The sequence below is a fragment of the Amia ocellicauda genome, chromosome 21, assembly GCF_036373705.1.
Source record: "Amia ocellicauda isolate fAmiCal2 chromosome 21, fAmiCal2.hap1, whole genome shotgun sequence".
Classification (NCBI taxonomy): Eukaryota; Metazoa; Chordata; class Actinopteri; order Amiiformes; family Amiidae; genus Amia; species Amia ocellicauda.
This window is the reverse complement of record NC_089870.1, coordinates 15883006-15905878: the sequence shown is the minus strand read 5'-3', so window position 1 is coordinate 15905878 and position 22873 is coordinate 15883006. Positions and strand designations below refer to the sequence as shown.

The 22873-nt window shown below is 38.8% G+C and overlaps 3 protein-coding genes across 4 annotated transcripts; 2 read left to right on the top strand and 1 right to left on the bottom strand.

Annotated features, from left to right (window-relative positions):
* The first annotated feature begins 16 nt into the window (after positions 1-16).
* gskip (gsk3b interacting protein) lies at positions 17-2652 on the top strand. 2 transcript variants are annotated; one of them, XM_066694509.1, is made up of 3 exons: positions 17-123; positions 495-737; positions 1062-2652. In XM_066694509.1, the coding sequence occupies exons 1-3, from the start codon at positions 67-69 to the stop codon at positions 1218-1220; spliced, it is 459 nt and encodes a 152-aa protein (XP_066550606.1). In that variant the 5' UTR covers positions 17-66; the 3' UTR covers positions 1221-2652. The 2 variants fall into 2 exon arrangements, with proteins under 2 accessions (XP_066550606.1, XP_066550607.1); XM_066694510.1 differs by lacking the exon at positions 17-123 and adding an exon at positions 185-316.
* Positions 2653-3524: 872 nt separating this feature from the next.
* Positions 3525-6296, bottom strand: LOC136717040 (NPC intracellular cholesterol transporter 2). The gene is made up of 5 exons (XM_066694511.1): positions 6205-6296; positions 5768-5868; positions 5295-5402; positions 4728-4900; positions 3525-4369 (listed from the first exon to the last, which is right to left on the bottom strand). The coding sequence occupies exons 2-5, from the start codon at positions 5847-5849 to the stop codon at positions 4283-4285; spliced, it is 450 nt and encodes a 149-aa protein (XP_066550608.1). The 5' UTR covers positions 5850-5868; positions 6205-6296; the 3' UTR covers positions 3525-4282.
* Positions 6297-6441: 145 nt separating this feature from the next.
* On the top strand, positions 6442-9006 carry isca2 (iron-sulfur cluster assembly 2). The gene is made up of 4 exons (XM_066694485.1): positions 6442-6579; positions 6988-7177; positions 7734-7849; positions 8026-9006. Exons 1-4 carry the CDS (start codon positions 6518-6520, stop codon positions 8198-8200), a joined length of 543 nt encoding a protein of 180 aa, XP_066550582.1. The 5' UTR covers positions 6442-6517; the 3' UTR covers positions 8201-9006.
* The last annotated feature ends 13867 nt before the right edge of the window (positions 9007-22873 follow it).

Sequence of the window (22873 nt, the reverse complement as noted above, 5' to 3'; positions counted from 1 at the left end):
GGTCAGGTGTGTTTACAGTGGAGACCTCACTGTGATAGGGATGTCATAAAACACCGGCGCGCTTGTATGACGTCATTACCCGGCATGAGCCGGAAGTTTGTTGCAGATTTATCTCCGGAGGAGGTGAGTAATGAAAACTACACATTTAAGTTAAATTAAAAGATTCCCAATACAAGTCTCATTTCATAAGAACTGTATCATGTTTTAGGGTTTCGCTCAATTAAAATGTGTTCGGATCGGAGCCTGAATATCACGAGTTCATTTGTTTTTGTTTTCCTGGCAAATGTAAGGATCGTTTACAAACATGGATGTGATGGTAAATATATACTGTTTTCTCTGACGTTTGACCGAATGCATGACATGAGAGAAGGTGTGAAGTGGGAAACTGACCGGGGTTTAGACCGACTCTCTACCCCACTTGTTATGTTTGTATCGAGACCGGGATGTTGCCGGTTTCTCACAGTTGAATATATCGGTCCTCCGTGTCGCTCCAGGGCATGGAAGTAGACTGCACCCAGGCCGAGCTGACGAAGACGGCCTTTGAGGACAGCGCGGAGCTCCCCGACGTGAAGGACATGCGGCTGGAGGCCGAGGCCGTGGTGAACGACGTGCTGTTCGCCGTGGCGGAGATGTTCGTCTCGCACAGCCTGCACAACGCCGTGGATGTGGCGTACATTAACGTGCAGACCAGAGAGGGCAACCGGTACTGCCTGGAGCTCACAGAGGCGGGACTGCGGGTGAGGCGCAGTGCATACACCGCACCAAATCGGCTGTGTTTCTACCATATGCCTATATAGTGTACAATGTGCACAGCCAGTTTGCTTCAGTGCATACAGGTCTTTTTATTTCAGAAGGTCGATCATTATTTTCTGGGTTAGTTTACATCCTTGTTAACTATACAGCTAATTCCAATTGTGCGTTTTTAGCATCATAGTGTTTGGATAGATGCCAGCTGTCATTAAAAAACAACAAAAGAGTTAAGCATCCTCTATGAAAGCAGTATTTTATTTTGATGTATATAATATTGTTTTTTAGTTACTCTGAAATGTATTTGCTTGCAGGTGGTGGGCTATGACTTTGACCAGGTGGATGAGAGTGTGCTGACACAGTATCATGAGACTGTTTACTCCCTGCTGGACTCCCTGAGCCCTGCCTACAGAGAAGCCTTCGGGAACGCCCTCTTGCAGCGACTGGAAAGGCTGAAACAGAACGGACAGTAGAAACATCAATACTGCAAACCCAACCATTAGGCATTGAAACAAACCAACCTGGCGACCACATTTCTGATATAGAGGCCCTACATGCTTAAATGGCTATAAAGATCTAGGCAATTCTGTATGTGCATGCTCTATATATTAATAGTATAGTCCCATAATTAAAATGCATATTGAAATTGTACCTTTTGTAAGCAAAGCAGAAGAAGGGAAGCTGTCCAGGTTTAATTTCCTTTTCAGGGTGAGGACAATTTCCCTTTACATCTTTGTAATCGAATACAAGCATGCAGAAAGCCCCGAAAACAAATTGCTAATCCAGGACATTGATTTAATTTTGAAGCTCAACAAAAGCGTAAATCCATTTCCTGATAAAGCTGCAGTTTGTGTAAAGAGGTGATCAGTCTCTAAAATCTAGAAACAGTAACACGCCTTCTTCGCCTGCTCTTTTCTGCAGCTTGTAGATTGCACTAATCAATCAAGAAAAAACATATCTGTCCTTCTGTGTTGAAAATGTCTAGTGCCCTCTGCTTCAGTGTTTGGCATCTGTCTGCATTATTTGAATCGTATTGTTCTCTACGAAAAATGTCAGTGAAGATAATGCTATTTAGCATCAGCCAAAGAGACAGGTGTTTAGTCCATTATTATATACATGTTTTAAATCCCAGAACATAGTCTGTTGTAATTTATTGCCTCAAATATAAACCATGCTGTTACCTTTGGTCATATTGTATTTGGTTAGTAACTGTAGCCTTTTTTTATTATTCCAATTGAATCCCATTTTAAGTTGAGTCAAAATGAATGATCTGGAGTGAGAGTTATTTTGTTGTCAATATTTGTAGTATTAATATGGCCATTTACAATCTTTTAAAGCAACGTACAGTATTAAGATTTTTCCGAGATATCCTCTCACATTTCCATTACCGCAGGCCCTGTCTTGGGTAAGGAAAAGGTATTAAACTTTAATGTTAAAATTAACACTAATATGATCAAAGACAGCATATACTTAAAGCAAAGAAGTAATAAAAACTGTGCAGAAGCCACAGATTGACACTGATACTTGTTTAGGTCTAGAATTCATGTTTCAAAGCAAAGTAAGATCTTCAGTAATTAACCCAAATCCCTGCAATTCCATAAAAAATAACTCAAGGAATTGCCCAACGTCTTTGTGTTAATAAGCAAGTCTGGGTAATGCAACTGCAAACAGAGTCTGTATAGGTTTTATTAGACAAGCAGTTAAAACAGGCAGGTCTGCTCATTCTACATGGTGTGCCTAGACAGTCTCATTTGTTTCTGTACTATTAACGCTGCTACAACACTTTAACAGTTTATCAGAATATAAATGTCCTATATATTGCACAAAACACAATAACTGTTCTGTACTGTTGAGCATTCCAGTGATGCTTAGACCTTGGCTGTTCAATAAACATTTTGCAAAGCAGTGATACAAGATCATCTATTGGGTGCACTTACCTTACAGTAATGAAAGGGTGTATTTAGTGGTTTATTGTAACATAACTTTTGGTTTGCAATCAGTAAATCAAGTATAGGCCTGCTATATCCTCCAGGTTTCATATTGTGCAAGAGATTAACATAGATTAACACACTACAGACTGTACTGCAGGGTTTTGTGTGGATATTAGTACAGCTGACAAGTATTTTTCCTTTGAACCAGTTGGTTTGATACACGTCATGTGTCCAGACTTTTATACAGTTTAAACAAGGAAAAGTCAAGGAGAATCCAAAAGCAGTTGCATAACTAGAATGATTTATTCAGTAGAGAGGATATACACAATGCTTCTCTATAATACATTACTTAATCTCTAAAGTTGTTACTATAGCGTTAAATGCAGTCAACCAGTTTACAGTGGCACAGTTAAGCTACATTGTTTTCATTTAAAACTGTTTAATTGTTTGAACTTTTTAATAGCAGTAATTTCCTGGCCACCAGTTGACTTATACTCTTAGCTTTTGCAGCCAGTGAACAGGAATACAAGTAACTCTTGAGTGATGGTGTACTTTGACCAACTATACATTTTTAAACCGCTGTGTGATGAAAAAATAAAAATGTTCTAAAAAGATGCTTTCCCACTTTGCCAGACTAAGAAAAACTCCCTGTGTGCTCAATTACAATGTATATATGAGCCTGAAAATGCAGCAAGTGGGTATAAAATGTATTTGCAAGTTGTACCTACATTACTGTAAATAGAATATTTTTTTCCATCCTCTGAAGTTCTGTGGCACCCCTGCACACTGAGAAAGGTGCAGTCTTTAGAAAACGTCAATGTAAAATGTAGTGGCACACCACAACAATTCAAACAATTTGTCTTTAATAAATGCATATTCGTAAAAATCATAAAAAAAGTCATTGCAAATTCCAGGCAAAAAAAATATATATACAAAAAATACTGTATATAATTCAGACAGTGTCCGATTGGAACTTAACAGATGGCCAACACATTAAGGTTGTTATATGGCAAATGAAATGACAAAATGATCTCCCCGTGCAAATTTGCTAGTCTGGCTACACAGCAGCCAGCAATTTAAATATGGTGCACAAATTAGACAATTTATGAAGTCGATTACATTTTCTAGATGATAGGTATAAAACTGAATTTCAGTGCATCTCATTAGAAACAACTTTTAAAATCATGGTTTATCTTGAAATTTGATTAAGGTAATCTCACCTGTTCAATCACTTACACAACCTGTTGTCATTAGAGTCTTTAGAGAAGGCAAATCATTGATTAGTTAACATTTAGGCAATGAGGTTTCAACACTCACTGTAGAAAGAAACTCCAACTTTCTGAATAATTGTCCATAAAAAGGATCTTATTCCACAAACCTCAGACATTTTTATTGTGAGAATTAAAAGACTAAATTTTGTGCGTTTCATGAAAAACATTAAAATGTAGGACGCAAGAACAATTAAAATTAACCAATCAAAATGAAAAAAAGCCTAAACAATGAGATAAATGCCGATTCTCATGCCTGATCCACGTCTACACGTTTTTACCATTGAGACATCCGTTTCAGAAAAGTGGTTGGAGATGAAAGCCTCCCACTTGCGATTAACTGGTGATTTGCACTGGGAATTTGATACAAAACAGGTCGATGCTACTTTCATCTTTCAGCTCCCATTCCACAACCAACTTGATCTGAAATGAAACAAGGACAAATGCTCAGAGAACCACATGCTTCCATTGCGAGAAAATGTTAAGCCAAGCAAATACACACATCAAACTACAAGTCTGGAAATTGACAAATGGTTCTTCTAAATTAAAAACATTGCACTGCCTCCCTAATTGAATTATATACATGCATACATATATAAAACATTTCCAATTAAGAGTGTAAATAAGTTACTTCTTCAAAATGTAAGATCTGATATGTCCCTTTAAGGACATTTTAAAAACATCACAACTGAAGTGAAACGAACCGAAAAGGCACTTCTGTTTTTCTTCTTTTCCTCATTGTTCTAAGAAACCATGCATGTAAAGCTAACCGCACACTTACTGAAGGGTATTCAGTCTTCACAGGCAGCTGGTTTACATAGCTGTAGGTTTTCTGCTTCTGAATAGGGCAGACTATTCCAGATTTGCAGCCATCGTCATTGGGGATGGGGTATGGGACAGGAACCCCAGCAATCACTCCATGCACAACCGCTTTACTCGTTGCGCTATCAGCCGCTACAGGATGTCAGACAAAAGTAACATTTAACTGGAGATATACAAGATTGTTGTTCAACTGCCTAGAAAGCTTTTTAAATGTATCGATTTGACTGCTTTGCTCAGCTAGGCAGATTCTTTGAAATTAAATAAGACCAAACACCACCAATACTCAGATTTATTTTATACAGGTCTAGAACAGATCTTTTACACCATGCTATGAGGCTTTTTAATATGAACACTGCTTTATGGTTTGTGTGTCGTGTGTTTTTATGTAGTACTTATTGTGATGCATGTATTGGGTTGGGGCAATCAAATCCCCCTTTGGGGATTAATAAAGTACTCTCATACTATACACAAACTACAGTCATTTAAAATGTAAATGAATATCGCCATTAACAAAAATGTTTCTTACCGCTACTGAAGGTCACATTCACAGCATATGATTCTCCTTTTTTTAGCTCACAAGGCTGTTTTGGACAAGGACTTACTTCAACCATGATCACTTTACCTTCCTTGGAGCCTGACATAAAAAAAAAAAAACAGATTGTAAAATATAGATCTACAACACAGGCATATCAATACACTAATTAAAAATACAAATGGTCTCTTGAAGAGCAGTATATAGCCCATGAAATATTGTACCTTTTTTCCCCAAAACCTGGAATCTATACTACCCTTCTGGTGAAATAATATGATTTTCAGGACTTTGTTCAGGGTACCTCTTGATTAGAAAATTAAATGGCACGGATGGAGCAAACCATTGCATTGTTAACCATTCAACTTTAACAAAAAGATCTATATGTAAAGGTTTAAACATCGATTCGGGGGACAAGGCCACAACCTAACTGCAAACCAACTACACAGTGATGCAAAATGATTACTTACCACAGTCAATGTATTTAACAGGCTCGGAGACCGCGACGGAAAACAGGGACAAGCAGACGAGTAAAGCGACCTGGTTCTCCATTCCCAACTACTAGTGCGACCTGAGAAGAGTTAAACAGAGGGCTTGATGTCTCAAAGTTCACCCGAGTTGTCACAAACTTTCTAACAAACAAGATACTGTGGAAAAAAAGTGTCTGTATGACACGCTGGTGGGGGACTTGTTGAGACGGCTCGCCACCAACTCCACCCTAGTCCTATGATACGGTATTTACACTTTAAAAAACAAACAAAGTACGCTTTAGACTAGCATTTCCGCATTTATACTGACTAACTGCTGTAGCCAAAACGTTTCGAAATAAATACACACAGGACCCAACTAATACATGAATGAAATATTATAAGTATAAAGTAACTAAACGCATACAAACTGTACATACCGTGCCTATGAAGCGGAGTTAACAAACAAAACTATTCACTTCCTCATCACATGAGGGCAGATATATCGTGCGTTTGTGCGTCACTCTGACTACGCAATCACGTGTCGATGAGCGTCCACCCCCAGCCAATCAGAGCTCATGTATGACTGTGGGGGGTGTCACCTGCGCAATCGCATGATCCTATTGGTGGAGCCGCGCAGTACGGCGGAAATGAGAGAGGCGGGACCACCTCACCAGTTCCGGTCGCATTGGCCATTGGTTTGGCTGTATTGGTGGCGCACTGGCGAGGGGCAGGGCCTGCTTGTTGTGAAAGATGTCAGTGATGTTGGGAACCGTGGCGAACTCGGTAAAGATTGCCGCTGGCAGTCTGGGAAGGTAAACGAGTTACAGTCTGTGTATTTCTGTGTCCGGGGTGAAACACTGATGTGACGAGAGACCTGTTATTAAGTGTCCGAGGGATGTAGGCCCCGTCGTCACCTTAGACTGAGCCCGTGGAGATGTGTATTAAAAGCTGTGTGTGATCAAGACTCAAGCGCCTTAAAAGCGTGTTGACCTATAATACCTAAAGTTTATCCACTCCTTTATGATTCAGCTTAGAATTTGTAAGTAGGCCTGTAGCTTTGAATTTGACTAGTTTGTGGTTGGTATTGAGATGATTGTGTAACGTAATTCATGTCGTGTGAGAATCTAACCTGGGTACATTGAAGAATCTAAGAATGTTGAAGTGTTCGAGAACGCGTTCTTTATCTGGGGCCAATAACGCCGCGTTCCATCCGGTCACAGGGCCTCCTCTCTGATCCTCTGCAAGGCCAGCCCGAGGTTACTGGCTACGGGATCTAACGGCTCTCCGAGGCCATGCCGCCCATCTACTCCGTGTCGGTCAGTCAGATGGGGCAGCCAGTCAACTCAGCAGAAAGAGACCGAGGGCAGCGCCGAACAGGGTCAGATCCGCCTGAGTGATGCGTGTGTGAAGGTGAGCAGAAAACACATGATTCCTAACTCAGAAAAAGAGGAAGGTGACAGTGCCCCATCTGCTGCCCGTATCATTCCCATTACTCATAACTCATATGATACTGGAAAACAACTGATTTAATAGCCTGAAGTCAAACATAGCGCTGGAAACAAGAGCTGAATTGTTTTATCCCATGTGGGGGGAAATGGGGGGGAAAAAACAATTCTTAAGGAGCTATACATGTTGAACATTGTGTAGTCTCCCCTTATCTGTACTTTCCGGGAAATGCTGTCAGTTGTACAGAGTTTTAGCATTTACGCAATAGCCTATGGCTTTTTTGATGAAAACAAACCAACAATACAATCTGAAGGATAAAATAAGTTTTTGATCTCTGATTGTTTTGCAGTTCTTTAGAGAATGGAGTGAATGTCATTTTATGGTGAGAAACCACACAGGCCATCATCACCTACAAATGGGCTTTGTTCAGAACCATTGCATTTATCTTTGCTCAGTTATGATTGCAGAATTTTCCATTTTGCCTGCAATTTAAAAACAACAACCTGCAATCTGTTTTCAGAGACTGACGGAAATAATGAATCCAGGGGAATATCTGAGGGTGCAAGTGGAAGGTGGAGGCTGTTCGGGGTTTCAGTATAAATTCATTGTGGAAAGTATAAAAAATGAAGACGACAGGTAAATGATCCAATTCTTCAGTTAATAAAGATATGAATATTACTTAGTGTAACACTTAAATAATATTCATAATCTTTATTCTGCATTGTAAAACTGCATTACAGTGGCAGACTGAAAGACTCTCTCTCTCTCTCTCTCTCTCTCTCTCTCTCTCTCTCTCTCTCTCTCTCTCTCAGAGTCTTTGAGCAGAGTGGCGTGCAGGTCCTTGTTGACCAGGACAGCCTTGAGTTCATCAAAGGGGCGATGCTGGACTACAGTGAGGAGCTCATCCGCTCCTCCTTCCAGGTGGTGCACAACCCCCAGGCCGAGCACGGCTGCTCCTGTGGCACATCTTTCTCCGTGAAGGTGTAGGGAGAGCCTGGGGGCAGTTTCCGCAACAGCTTTCTCATGGGGTTGGATGTCAACTATCACACACAAATGACAAACTTGCTATTGCTTTCTCTGGGTATTTATAGTTGTGTTACAGAAGGGAGAGGTTCATTGTTTGGGTTCTGCTTTCGTCAGCTGTCTGAAACCTGAACCGACTGAAAGAACAGTTTCATTAGTCTTTTGGTTTTCCACGACTAGAATGCCCGAGATCAATGTCCTATTAATGTAACAATCCTAGTAATTGTGTAGAGAAATACAAAATGTACCATGAAGTGTATCATAAATGCATGCCACTTTTAGCAGTAATGGTATTTTCGTTGACGGTGATTACTGACAAATTGGGACTGAAATGCAATACATAGGAGAACTGTTTAAAATAAATAGCTTGAGTTAATGATGTTCAGACTGTTAGCAGATTCATGTTCCATTTGATTTTTCCATTTACCTGGCATTTCAGTAAAACATTATAAACATTAATTTGATTTGAAAGAAAGCCGCAAAGATGTATTTTTTTGTTTAACTATTTTATTCCCCTTGAGAAAGAGAGTTCATGTATCCCCTCCACTCGACTGGGGTTCTGTTGTATTATATCAGAATGATGTAAATAGTAATATTTTTCAATAATAAAAAATGTCATGGTGTTGCTATGTTGTAATTATTGCTGTTTAACTTTGTTCAGTTTCAAGTTGATATTTATAGTGTTGTTTGGGGTTGGAGAAGGTTTTCTTATGGTTTGCCCTTTTGGAGGGTTTTTGGAGTGTGTTTAAATTAAAAGTTAATTCAAATTATGCATGTGGTGTTTATATTTTTGTTTGCTTAACTGGTGCTAGGAATCAAATGGATAAATAAATAAATATAAGGACATGTTTCCACGAGGGGGCGCTATTGTAATTTGAACTGGTCATGATTCGAATTGTTACATATTATATTTATAATCCATTTAAATATATAAAATGATTCAAATAGGCAAGGAAGGATAGCTGTGATTTCTGTCGGTTATGGTGAGATCAGTTGTATCTGAATAAGCACTGATGCAGAGAACTCTAGTAATGAAACCGTTTTGTCTAGGGGGGAAATAAGGTTACTGTAATTATTGGGATGTTTCTAAATGACTTGGCACAACTCTAATTGCTTTTTAAGCCTCCCTCTTGACCATGGGGTGTGGGGAGAAATGTCTCTTGTCAGTTAGTTATTAATTGAGGATATTTGTGTGGTTTTCAATTACCTGTGCCGACAGCTTTTTTGACAATAGCACGACCAATTTGCTGCTTCAGACTCTGATGTCACTTTTTATTAGCCTAGCCATTCTTTTTGACTGTGATTAAGGCTCGTTGAAAATGCAAATGCAGTAGAATTTATTTATTTATTAACTTTTTCTATATATAGTGCAGAAGGTATTTTAACCCTCAACTCAACACTCACACCCAACACAAACGGTATGAACCCTTCTCACTTTCATTACCACCTTCAACTCACAATCCAAATCCTAAACCAAATCATGCACCTCTCCTAACCGATTAGTCTTAATGAGATATAACCTGAAATCGTTATTCTAATCAAATCAACCCCTAAAATTCAAGCACCACCTCTAACATCGACCCTGACCACAAAGAAACATTAAACTCCAACCCTACCCCAAGTCTGAAGCCTACATTTTATTATAGTTAAAAGGAAAAGTCACATAACCAGTCAAAGTAGAACTCAAACCATCTAAAAGGAAATAGCATAGCAGTGTGCCTACCTTTACCTATAAACCTTAACCCTAGAAAACCCCAGTCTTACTAACAGGTACTATAGTCTAAATAAAACCGATAAGAGGTTAAGAGAGGACAGTTTATTTCATTTTACATTTAATACATTTTCTGTAAGAAACTACTGAAAAGCAGATCAACAATCTAAACCACTATTCAATAGACATTTCGATTGCTCTGAATGATTCTTCTCCTGGGTTGCTCCCAGCGGCGTGCTGGAGATTAATCTCTTACATCGTGAAGACTCCAGGACAAGGCTGGATGGTTGCCAGCTTACTTACAATCCCTTTCCCTTAGAAACAACATCTGACTCTACCAGTAAAAGTTAAATCGTGTGTGATTCCAAACAAATTAAAACAACAACAAACATAAATTGAGGGATAAAGACTCATTCTGTACCCAAGTATACAATTACAGACCTTTCAACTGATGAAGCAACATTCTTGTAACTATTAGCACAATGTTCTAAATAGTTAATAGTTCTAATAGTAACAAAACCTGGTACTTAATTGTAATTAAAATCACCCATTTCAAGAGTTTTCATGTAAAATATCAAACCTTTTATACAGGTCCATAAATGCAATTCTATCCCTCTACTGTGTCTCACACTTTAATGTGTTGTTTCCAAAACACCTTATTTATGTTGCTAACAATCAACGTTCATCGTTTTCAATTTAATTTCACGACTCACGAGAATACATTTGTTTAATCTATTTCTTCAGCTTGAAACACATGACAACGAGCTGTATTTCATTTGGCTTGAAAAGTAGAACACATAATATATTTTTATTTCACAATTTAAAAGTGCTTGGCTTGGGAAAGATGTATAATAATATTTGAAATGGAAACTTCATTTTGCAAATGCATCATTTTGTAATTGACTGGATGCTTTTGGGAATTGTGCTAATTGTTTCAAATAAATGCATGTTAGAAAATTAGTTTAGAAAAACTATAATAAAAGACAAGCAACAGCTTAAATTAAAGCTATGATTTTCTCTCATTGAATATAAAATAGTACATTTTCTGCTGTCATGGCAACTAAAATGAATGAATAGTTTACAACAGTGTTAGAGAATAAAAACACAGGGGGCCAGCAAAATGGGAGTGAAGTAGCATATGCAACTAGTACTGTAAAAAACATCTGAAATGTTCTCCAAAAATGCTTTATTCTTTTGCATTAGTATTCCGCATCAGATTTTGTGTCCTGATGTGCTTATTGATGAAAACCATAATAATGATTTACCAGTATGCAGGGATTTGCTAATTAAATGTCAGTGTGTTCAACTTCCCTCTCAATTATGTTTCATCAGAAAATAATTGAAAGAGCTCTAAGTTATACGGACAAACATTAAGTGAAAGGTTTATTATGTTCTACCACTGCAATCATTCTGCAGTCAGCAGCAAATGCAGATTAGGAAATTGAAAGACATGTATATTAAAATGTTAAAGCAGACAATTAAAAGCTAGCCAGGAATGTGCAGAATTTGTAAGGACATCGTGTGACTAACTTCAAAATGAAGACAATTTAGCTCACTCTGGCCCCATGTAATTTCCTTCTTCTTGGCAATGCTTGAGATGGAGCCAGAGGCAATTAGATTAATACATGTGTGGGCTATCGTGCAAACATTGGCGCTGTTATTATACAACCAGGTTATGTAATTATATCCAGTACACAATTATAATACAGATCTCTGCTCATAATTCAAGGAATCACAAAGTTCAGTAAAGACTGTTCAGTAGCTGCCATTATTACTTAAGAATATGAGGCATTAGAAGTGGGACAACATCTTCATGACCCTGAATGTCAAAGAGGAGTCCTAAGTTATGGGAAAGCAAGGTTGAAAGTTTCTTCCAACTGCCCTTGTAGGTTCATTTCCTATTCGTAATTAGTACTGGAAGTGTCCCTGCTCTCCCATTAATGCCGACCTCTTTTGCTGAATTTAATTAACCAAGTTCTTCCTTCTGTGAGATGGGAAGCCAACACACGCATTAGTCTATCAAACATTTCCATATATATGTACAGGAAACAGAAAAAAAAGCCACTTCGATTTAATATGCAGGAAAGTGTCCGTGGAGTTTGAGAGAGTTCAAGGTCAGAGAAGACAGCACTGTATCTCTGCTGACAGGAGCCAGTCTCTGTACAATACACACTTATTGTGACAAAACCATCCCGCTTTCTGTTTTTTATTTCCGTATGGTTTATTTTCCCTGAATACATTGAATTCTTATATATATCCTTATGAGAATATATTCATGTTTTAATAATCCATAACTTTGGGGAAACAAAAACATATCTATGTCCTGATCTGTGCCCCAGCTCATAAATTACTCACTACACCGTTTGTAATATTGCCAATGTTTAAGCGAAGAAGAAAATTAAATTTAAAACAAATTGCATTCATCTGTCCTGGAAATAAAACAGTTGTGCCAGAAATACAGTGATGTGATATCACTCATGGCTGGGTGCACACCGGCTTCTTGGAAACTTCCATACAAACATTAAACCCAGCTGTAGCTTTGTTGTTATTTTTATGTATAAAATACACCTGTAATTTCTTGCCTTAAATAAAGCTGTTGCTTAACTTGTAAACACAGGGTGCATATATGTTATTGTGCTGTATCTCAACTTTCCATCTGGAGAGTTCACTGCACAATGGCAGACACAAAACATTTTGCTTCTAATCTGTAGGATGAAAAGTAAAGCAGAAACAACAACAACAATTATAAGTATTGTATTGCAACTAAAGGGTTCAATATAGGCTGATAATTCAAGTGAAAATGGAAAAGTATGGCATTTAGAAGCCTGTGGAAATGTGGAAGGAATTGTGCATTATGATATTGTGTCAATAAAACCATATCCTCCACTAGATACAATATTTATAAGACTCGCCAGTGCAATGGAGAGCTGACATGCATGGACAGAAAAACGGGGTGTTAGGGAAGCTGTCTGAGGTGGAGAGAGCTAGTGGAGTAGGATGTGTAAACTGGTATTTACATCATTACTTCATAGTGATCGTTATGAACAGAGATTCCTGGGTGTGAAAACATTTGTTCAAAAGGTAATGATAAAAAAAAACTAAAACTCCACAAAGTCAGTCAGGGAGTTTATAATAAAATCCAATCAAAGCAGAAAAAACGGAGCAAACAGAGAGGAGCTGCAATCCAGAGAAGCAAGCCTCTGCGCCCCTTGTCGGTTGACACACGAAAGGCGTCCGCACTTTCCAATTCGTTAATTCCGTGGCAGTGATACAACAGCCCTTTATCTGCATACGATTCAGCAATCAAAATATAATTGTCTTGTAGGCAGGTTGATTGTCCCATTGTACAGAGACGTTGTGTAGTATTTTGCACTTCATTTCAACCCACAAACGCTTGATTTGAATTTGGCACTAACAATTGTGTCAATGATCGAAATTTTATTGAGCCTGAAGATTATCTTAAATTCCATTAAGCTTTTTTTTTTATTTTTATTCAGGCTCTGGGGAGATTCATGGAATTTATCCACACTAGGTCATAATTGCACCGCTGGTCTCCACACAGAGGCAGTCTATAACCAGACTTCTGAATTGCATTAGGAGACATGAAGGCTGAGAAAGAGCTCTGAATGAATCTGAAGCATTCTGTCACTGCAGTTCTAGCACTCGGCAGGCATGACAGCTAATTTACTTTCAATGTGAATTCTGTGCCAACCGTCTAATTCTAGATATTTATATACAATCTGTAAAGTCTGTAAGGGGCATCCACATCATGAACTTTGGGCGGAAAGGGCTGGTGTGGAACGTGTCAAAATGTGACAAAGAGGAGTAAAGGGGAGGGTTGAACAAATTAGATATATTTTCCTACATCAATCACAAAGTTTCTTTAATACCCCAAAGACATGCTAAACCCTTATTTAGAGGTCTGAGAAAGGGAAATAGCTTACCTTGATGGCATGTGCTTCCTGATTTTATGTAGAACATAACAGATGTTGGATACATTGTAGCTCCAGCAAACTAACAAACTCCCATTTTTCATTACTGATTATGGTTGCACTGAGAGAACTGTTGTTGTTAAAAAAAAAAACCTTGGCATTTAATTGTTTATTTTTGGCAGGGTGGGGGGGTACAAAAAAATAATTAAAATAATAATAAAATAATAAATCAATAATTAATAATTGAAAAGGGCATTTACTGTTGTGGTAAATAAATATATAGGACTAAGGACAGTCACAAGACATTGTTTTTTGTATCTACACAAAGGAACATAATAATAATTTGGTACGGAAAATGTCATAAAAGACACAGGGTGATAAATGATTATACAATCATATTAGCTATTTCTGTTCCTTCTATGCATGCAGTTTGTATTACCTAATGACAAAAGCCATCAGATATTTTGTATTCTGGTGGATGCTTTTACTGTGCAGCCCTAAATAGGATAGTGGGAAGAAACTATTCCTGGATTGATTTATTTGGAACAGTATCATTCTTGAAAGTTCGAAAGAAAATGCTAAATAAATACTTGGAATTTAATTAAGCCAGCATTTGGAAAGATCTGATTTTTTTTTTCGTACAAGTTAGCTGTTTCTGCAGAGTGATCTCCGAATTGTGTTTCGTCCTCTACAAAGATGAATGGGCGCCACTGCACCGAAGCATGCTATATCTCCCCTATCTAATCAGCTTAGTGATTGCTCCAGTGAGGTGCAGCCTTTGAGGGCAGGATGACATTATCTGCTCCTTCTCTCATTCAAGAGCCCCCCTGTACCAGCTCACAGCAAGGTGAGCAACACTTGCAACATCAACAAGACAGTTTCAAAAGACCTCCACATCTTCTCTGGGATTATCAGAACCGGCCGCAGGCTGGGAATGCCTGATTATCATTGCCTGACAAAACTGTTCACACCAGCATTCAGAACCACAAGACAGAACAAACACAGATTTTGACCTATTCAGTAATTCTGTGCATTTACACGTCAATAATATTCTGCAGATGTTTAAGAAAGAGATTGAATCTGGCTTGGCATTTTGGTACAATCTTCAAGACTGAGGGATTTAATATAAATCTCAGAGGAATGACAATTAAAACGTTGCTCAGCTAAAATTATATAATTTCCATTTTCCTGTTATATTGTGTCTTATCTTATGACACGTTCCCTGTGAATCTCTGGGTACATTGTCACTGGCAACCTTACCTGCTAACACTTCCGAAAGAAACAGATGGTGAAAGAATGTAGAACTAGTAACAGGGAGGAAGAAAGCAAAAGGGATGTCAATCACAATTAATTTTCTAATGGTTGGGGTACACACTGGTGCGCTTCCTCCAGTCACTGCTCCTCTGTGAGTTTTAAAAAGCTTTTCAGGGGTGATTTATTTGCCAGAATAGGAACTCAGAAGCAGAATGAACAACAGGGACCAATACACAAAGCTTATATAAAAAAAAAGTAGTGGAAGAAATTAAATGGCAACAAAATCGTGATGGTGTAAACTCCTGCTCTAAGGCAGTGCCACAGAGAAGGGTCACTAACGAGTTCAGCGCATTGATCGATTCCTCGGTCTGCTACGCTGGCTTCTTACCCGTGTTATTAGTTTTCACCCTGCCGTGCGTGCGGTAAGGATGTGGAGTTAGTAGACACACTTGAACTGCAAACCTATATCCAGCTTCTTTGCTTATCTGCTATAATCAAGACCTTTATGTTGAATGACTTCACAAGCAAATAAATAAATAACTAAATACGGTGCTGAAAGAAACTTTAGTCTACTCCCCCACCACTGTAAGATCTGTTTTTCCACTGTATTAGAGTTTTGTATTAATGAAAGTAGTGAATCTTTTGGCACCCAGTAAGTTCAGTTTCAGTTTTTCTTTATGTTTATTTCATGGTGCAAGCATGGCCGTTGTAGCTGCAATTAACATTTGTGCTAAAGGGATATCCTGAATTAACCATGTTTGCAGGCCTGTTTCCATTACCCAGGAGTAAGTCTCAGTATAAAAATTACTTAGAATGTTTATTTTTCCTGCCTCTGGTTTCAGCATGGATTTAATGTTCTTCTTTTAGCAACTTAAATACACTAAAGCAAATATATGTGTGTGTATATTTATATATACTCTCTCTCTCTCTCTCTCTCTCTCTCTCTCTCTCTGTAACACTTACTTTGTGATTATATTACAATAAAACAAAGGTAAGCCCTGCAGTTTACCGCAGTCAGGCTGCTGAAATGAGCACATTTGAACCCATCAGAATTCGGGGCAGAGCTGGGGGTTTCCCTGCAAGAGTCCGCAGCCCTGGGGGATCTCAGTCTGCCCTGGGTAATGTGCAGCCCATTGGCAGTGAGTGGGTTTGGGCAGGGCTCCAAGGCTTAATTTGCCTGGTACAAGTCCAAAGGGCAGGACACTTTAAAGCACTATAACAAATGTAATAGAAAGAACGAGGGCACCCCAATTAACAACTGCTGCACTTCCTGACAACCTAATACACAGAACCCTGAACTGGTGCACTGCGGGAATCCATCACGTTCAGAAGGAAAACAAATCTCCTTCTCCAAACATGTTGACCTCACTACAGAGTGGGGACTGGGATCTGTGAGATTATTCCTATGGGACATGTCTCATTTGAAGCCATCTATTGAAAACATCTGAAAATATCCAATGTTTTCTATTTGATTTGATTTGCTCTTTCAATCATCCCCAGCAGAGACTCAATATCAACATTTGAATGATCGGGACCTGCCTTTATTAACCTGTGCCTCTAATATCTCAGGGACCCTTGTAGAGTTAAGCCGCCGATGCTCTGCCAGCCGTACTCTTCGGTAGAGAGAGCCGAGACAGGGAGGGGCTGTGCGGCTGCCGGTGGCTGCTCAGACATTCAGAGAGCTGGACAGTTAAATCAAGTGTTTCAGCGTCTGCTCTTTTGCGGCTTCTTATGCGTGACATGTGGAGCGCAGTGATTTAATGCTCTGCTGGTTATGGGCCTGGTGGGCTATTGTCATTTCACTCTGAACATTGATCTAGCCCGTGTTAATAGGATCTCTCAACATGCCAATGAAAACATAAGAAGACCGGGGTGCCAATCTCTTAAGATACACTATGTGGTTCAGACGAACTTTCGCACAGACAAATGTCCTAAAAGAGACAAGGAAGACAAATGTTAATCCAGTACTTACAGAATAACAAAAAAAAAAAGTGAAAATGAGATAGAGTAATACCTCAGTGTACTTATAATTATATCTGTCTATAACAATTCAATCAGCATCACTTTTAAAGTTTAATCCAGCTTTTATGCAATTTCACATTCCTCTTTTAGTCAAAATAGCTTCAAAATGAACCTATAACAAAGCAACACAGGATTTTCAGAGTCTTTTCTTGACTTTTAGTAGCAAAGAAAGAGCACACACCACATTTTTCATTAGCTGCGCTTATTACATTGTGAGAATGAAGAATGGCCTTTATGATCTGAAAGAAAAGAGACTGCTTGTATTTCTCTTGCCGTTTCTGTTTTGGTCTGACCTTTCTTCCTAATTTCATCTTTACTCTCGCCAAGCTCTCTTTATTTCCGAACCGAGCAGAGGGCTGACGAGAAGAAAATCCTGCCCCCTTTTTGAAATCAAGCTCATAATACAAACTCAGGCTGTGTGTGACATTTTTGGAACCTCTGGCCAGTATCGCTGACCTTATTAAACTGGCCCGACCCCACAATCCCACACCCCCACAATCCCACCCTGCTGAAATACAGAACTTCAGGACTTTCACAGGTCAGAGACTGTGAAATAATGGGACATTTTTCAGAAATATTAGTCTACCTTGAAAAGTAATCAGACTTCATGCTTTTGTCAGCAGAGCTACAACCATCTATTTTATTAGTTTGGAGTCTTCAGCAGATTAAATCTCTCAGGAAAAATGTAGATGGTACACGCAACTCCTGGACTTTAGTTTAGAAGTTGAGGCACATTTAAACACTATTTTTTCTTTACCCATTTCCTTGTATATTCAGAAGAATCAAAACAGGCTAATTCTTTCCTACAGGGAAACCTTGCACGAGGTTTGGAGTGGTTTGTCTGATTTCATTTTCTCGGTTTAGTAACATACGCATTGTGTCATAAAATGGAACTGAAAACAAAGTGTGAAACAACACGTCAACGCTTTTCCTTCAAAATACTCCTCCTACCACTACTTAAATGGCTTCTTCTACAAATCATCTTATATTTGATGATATGGGGCTTATTGCAATGTATACCTTTATGGGCATGGGATTCCTTGCAAAATATATTTTCTCAGAGGGACTATAGTTGCCCGAGCGAAGTCTCTGAGTGTTGTTATTCCTGCAGAAGGTGACAAAGACAAATGCTATGATGTTTTTTTGTTTCTTGTAGACTAAATTAGCTTTCGGTATTCTACAGAAGTGAATGACAACATATCTGCTGGCTAGACAGATGAAAAAGTACTTTAAATTCATTGACTGAAAAATGCCTTTCCTATGATGGTCTAAACATGTGCTCAGTCTGAAATGGGTCTGAAGTTTCTCTAAGCAGACCTTGCTCAGCGAGTTATTTATCATAATCAAACAGTTCTTGTCATGGTTCCTTTACATTCCAATGGTGAATAGATTCTCTAACTGCCACCTCCAATTTATTGTGATAAAGCAACAAACTGTAAACAGTTTCTTCCTCTGGGCTGACAGAATTTATTTTCCCTCTTTAAGTGCCTGCTAACGGTTGCATTTCTTTTTGGTCAAGGCAAAATGAGCAATAATGTAGTTTTATTAGAAAACCTTTCGGGGTAATATATTTAATCTTTCTTTCGGTGATGGTCTTTAATGAAAATGTCACCCAAAAAAGACACTTCATATTGCTAATGCACTGCTATGCCTTACTGTCCTTTTCTTTCCTCTGTGTTTCACAATATTGTCAAGTAATGCAGTTTTCTGTTGCTATAATAACACAACTTTTGCTCTTAAGAGCACTGATATGGTTTTAATATGGATTTTTCTTAAGCATCATGAGTTTATAAGCACTTTCTGTACTTTCCTAATTTTCATAAATACAGATTAGACATGAAACAAGCAAAAATATTGTTAGATTACTAAAATAAATGTGGAAACAAGTGTTGATGTACATGTCATTTCATGAATCAGAGAACTGAATTTGTCACTAAGGTCAGCAACCACGTAATGAACCGTGTGCAATTATAAAGTTGTGACTCAGTACACATGCCCTATAATCTACCACAATCATACAATCTGGGGAGGAAAGTATGGACACTTCTCTAGTTCCTCCTAAGACAGATCTAGAGTGGGCTGTGCTTTTCACTTTTTGTTTTTCCCCGACAGCACCTAATTATGGGTTAAAACATATACTTTTCCCATTTCCATTTCACAGTGCTTTTAAGTATCTGTAAAAAAAAAAAATGAAATGTGTTTTTTTTTTTTTTTTTTTTTTTTTAACAAAACATGAGTCATTACCCTGAGCAGTCAGGAGTAAGCCCATCTTGGAAGTGTCTTTCTAACATACAACCTTTCCAGAACTGAACCAGACCTTGGCACGCCCCTATGGAAAAGAAGGATTCGAGAAATAGAAACGGGTCCTGGCAGCACGACTTCCCTGGATTCTAGTGCACTACATCAACAAACCTTCAAGCTCAATGGCATCATTGCTCAAATGATCCACATAAAGTGAGTGAGTGTCCTTGTTAAAGGCCATTTCAGCTGCTAAAGTCATTTTAAGGGAAATATATTATTTGAAAAGGTAAATGTTGATCTTTTGTGTCATTATATATATATATATATAAAATCTCCTCCTCATTGAGGTCCATTGATATTTACATTTTTATTTCATATTACCAATATACATTTGAGTCCAATGGCCCTTGCCGGAGATCCACATAACACTGCCTGTTTCCATGGAGATCCACACAGTGTCCAAACTGTAAAAGGATGGTTCTTCTGCCATCTCGTTCCCCTTAGTTAAGTGTCACTTTGGCAGCATGTAGGAAGGAACATAATTAATTCAGCTCCCTACATTCTCTCAGCTTAGTGCTTTGCGATTCATCAAAAAACATTCACCAAGCCATGGGTTCTGTCTGAACAGAGGCAGTGATGTTTACAGCTGAATTAATATCTACATACCCCTCTTTTCTCACTTCCCTTTAGACACATAACATGCTCCAGTGAAGAGAGATTGGGTTTTAGTCGAGGGAAGAAAAGCAGGGAAAGTGAAACACCCCTTATTGTGTAATGCCACTGTGACGGACTGTAACCTTTGTGTGGCTGTGATATGCTGTCGATGCAAGAACAATTATTGACATAAAAGTATCTGAGCCAAAAAATAAAACGACCTCAACCGGAAAATATAATTAAACTGGCAGGGAGAGGTCTCCTGGCGAAGAAGGTCAGCCACTGCTTTTCCCACTTCAGATCTGACACATTCCTCATGGAGTAAAAAATATATGGATGAAAAACAAACAACAAGAGAACTGTAGTAAAACAAAAATCGACCACAAAATCTGAGGCACTCCTTCAATTTCAACCAGCAGACAATAATCACTTATACCCACGTACTCCAGCAAAGCCGAGCTTTTTTTCAGAGCATGGCCCTGGAGGCTGACTCATGCAGCCCAAGGTGAGAGAGCGGGTATGAGTAAGAAAAGAGAAATATTGTGGGCTGCATTGAAACATTTCATATTATACAATTTATTTCTACAGGTTGCTTCTAATTTCTATTTATAATTAATTGCAGAGTACCTGTTACTAGGAGACGGTGTAGGCAGTAGCTGAATAACCATAGTGATTAAACCCATGTATTCAGAAATGCCCAGATCTGCTATTGCCCTTACCCACATTTTGTGATCTTAACTCTACCTTAGAGTTTAACACCAAGCTTCTCCCAGCATACACAAAGACACTCATTAAACACATGACCACATAAGGCTGAGGTCACTAATATACAGTGGCTCTCAAAAGTATTCACCTACCTTGGACTTTTTCACATTTCATTGAGTTGAAATCAGAATGGATTTAATCAGGAGTTTTTGCCACTGATCAGCACAGAAAATGTCCATAATGACAAAGTGAAAAATATAATCAAATACAAAACAGAAAATAATTGAATGCAAAGTAATCACCCCCTTCAGTCAATATTTGGTAGAGGCACCTTTGGCAGCAATTACAGACATGAGTCTATATGGATAAGTCTCCATCAGCTTTGCACATCTGGACACAGCAATTTTTGCCCATTCTTCTTTGCAAAATTGCAAATGCAGATGGGGACCTTTGGTGAACAGCAATTTTCAACTCTTTCACAGATTCTCAATTGGATTGAGTTTGGATTGGCTTTGACTGGGCCACTCCTGCACATTGACCTTTTAGTTTTTAAGCCACTCCAGTGTGACTTTGGCTGTATGTTTGGGGCCATTGTCCTGCTGGAAGATTAAGTCCCAGGTCTCTTACAGACTTCAGCAGGTTTTCGTACAGGATTTCTCTGTGCTTTGCTGCCCTCTATCTTTACATGGTTTCCAGGCCCTGACGCAGAGAAGCATCCCCATAGCATGATGCTGCCAGCACCATGCTTCACGGTAGGGATGGTGTTCTCAGGATTATGTGCATTATGAGGCTTGTGCCAAACATAGCGCTCAGCATTGAGGCCAAAAAGTTCTATTTTGGTCTCATCAGACCATAGAATCTTCCTCCACTTGGTCTCAGAGTCTCCCACATGCCTTCTGGCAAACCCTAACCGAGAGTTTTTTTCTCTCCCATAAAGGCCACTTTTGTGAAGCACACAGGCTATTGTTGCATTCTGCACAGTGTCTCCCAGCTCAGCTGTGAAGACTGTAACTCCTTTAGAGCCTCCATAGGCCTCTTGGTGGCCTCCCTGACTAGTGCCCTTCTCGCCCAAATACTTGATTTTTGAGGAAGACCTGATCTAGGCAAATTCACAGTTGTGCCATATTCTCTCCATTTCTTACTAATGGACTTTACTGTGCTCTGGGGGATATTCAATGCCTTGGAAATGTTCCTATATCCTACCCCTGTTTGGTGCTTTTGAAGAACCTTATTCCAGATTTGTATTGAATGTTCCTTCGTCTTCATTATCAATCAATCCATTTTTATTTGTATATCGCCCTTCGCAGGGTAGCCACACAGCACTTTACAGACTGGTAAACATCACAACAAATGATGTAGTTTTAGTCATTATGTAGTTTTTGTTAGGAATTATACTAACCAACTGTGGGACCTCCCAGAGACAGGTGTATTTAACCTGAACTCATGAGACACACCTTAATTGCACAGAGGTGGACTCCATTCAGCTAATTAGGAGACAATTGGTTTCACCACAGCTCAATCAGGTGTGTCATAGCAAAGGGGATGATTACTTATGCATTCAGTTATTTTCTGTTTTGTATTTGTAATTAGTTTAGACAATTTGCAGATTATATTTTTCACTATATTTTTCATGACATCATGGACATGTTCTGTGCTGATCAGTGGCAAGAACTCCTGATTAAATTAATTCTGATTTCATGTTGTAACACAATCAAATGTGGAAAAGTCCAAGGGGGGTGAATACTTTTGAGAGCCATTGTATGTTTAAAATGTTGATAAATGATATTGCTGTCTATTGAAGCCAAGATGTTTCATGTTTCTTTCTTTTTTTGTGTGTCAGTACCAGCTAGTATGGTAAAACTCCTGTTGATGGCATTTGAGCGTTCTTGTTGCATACGATTTCATGGGAGTTTAGCTGTGATGAGTCACTCCTGTAATTTATCACAACACATTACATCTGTTTAGTGAAACAACCTCAAAGCTTTTCATCTGGGAGAAGCACTGTGTTCTGTCACTCCGCATGCATTTTGAAAAGGGAACCCATTTTCACGCCCAAGTGGCTCGGTCCTGTAACACAACTGTGCGTCCTTTACATCTGAACACAGGCCGGTTAACAGG

What these genes read in the sequence shown, in the direction of transcription:
- gskip (XM_066694509.1), top strand. Translation starts at nt 67, where the DNA reads ATGACGTCATTACCCGGCATGAGCCGGAAGTTTGTTGCAGATTTATCT. An exon ending in CAGATTTATCTCCGGAGGAG is followed by an intron (nt 124 to 494) that starts GTGAGTAATGAA and finishes GTGTCGCTCCAG; the next exon opens with GGCATGGAAGTAGACTGCAC. An exon ending in TCACAGAGGCGGGACTGCGG is followed by an intron (nt 738 to 1,061) that starts GTGAGGCGCAGT and finishes ATTTGCTTGCAG; the next exon opens with GTGGTGGGCTATGACTTTGA.
- LOC136717040 (XM_066694511.1), bottom strand. Translation starts at nt 5,849, where the DNA reads ATGGAGAACCAGGTCGCTTTACTCGTCTGCTTGTCCCTGTTTTCCGTC. An exon ending in GAATGTGACCTTCAGTAGCG is followed by an intron (nt 4,901 to 5,294) that starts GTAAGAAACATT and finishes GACATCCTGTAG; the next exon opens with CGGCTGATAGCGCAACGAGT. An exon ending in TGAAGACTGAATACCCTTCA is followed by an intron (nt 4,370 to 4,727) that starts GTAAGTGTGCGG and finishes GTTTCATTTCAG; the next exon opens with ATCAAGTTGGTTGTGGAATG.
- isca2 (XM_066694485.1), top strand. Translation starts at nt 6,518, where the DNA reads ATGTCAGTGATGTTGGGAACCGTGGCGAACTCGGTAAAGATTGCCGCT. An exon ending in TGAGTGATGCGTGTGTGAAG is followed by an intron (nt 7,178 to 7,733) that starts GTGAGCAGAAAA and finishes ATCTGTTTTCAG; the next exon opens with AGACTGACGGAAATAATGAA. An exon ending in ATAAAAAATGAAGACGACAG is followed by an intron (nt 7,850 to 8,025) that starts GTAAATGATCCA and finishes TCTCTCTCTCAG; the next exon opens with AGTCTTTGAGCAGAGTGGCG.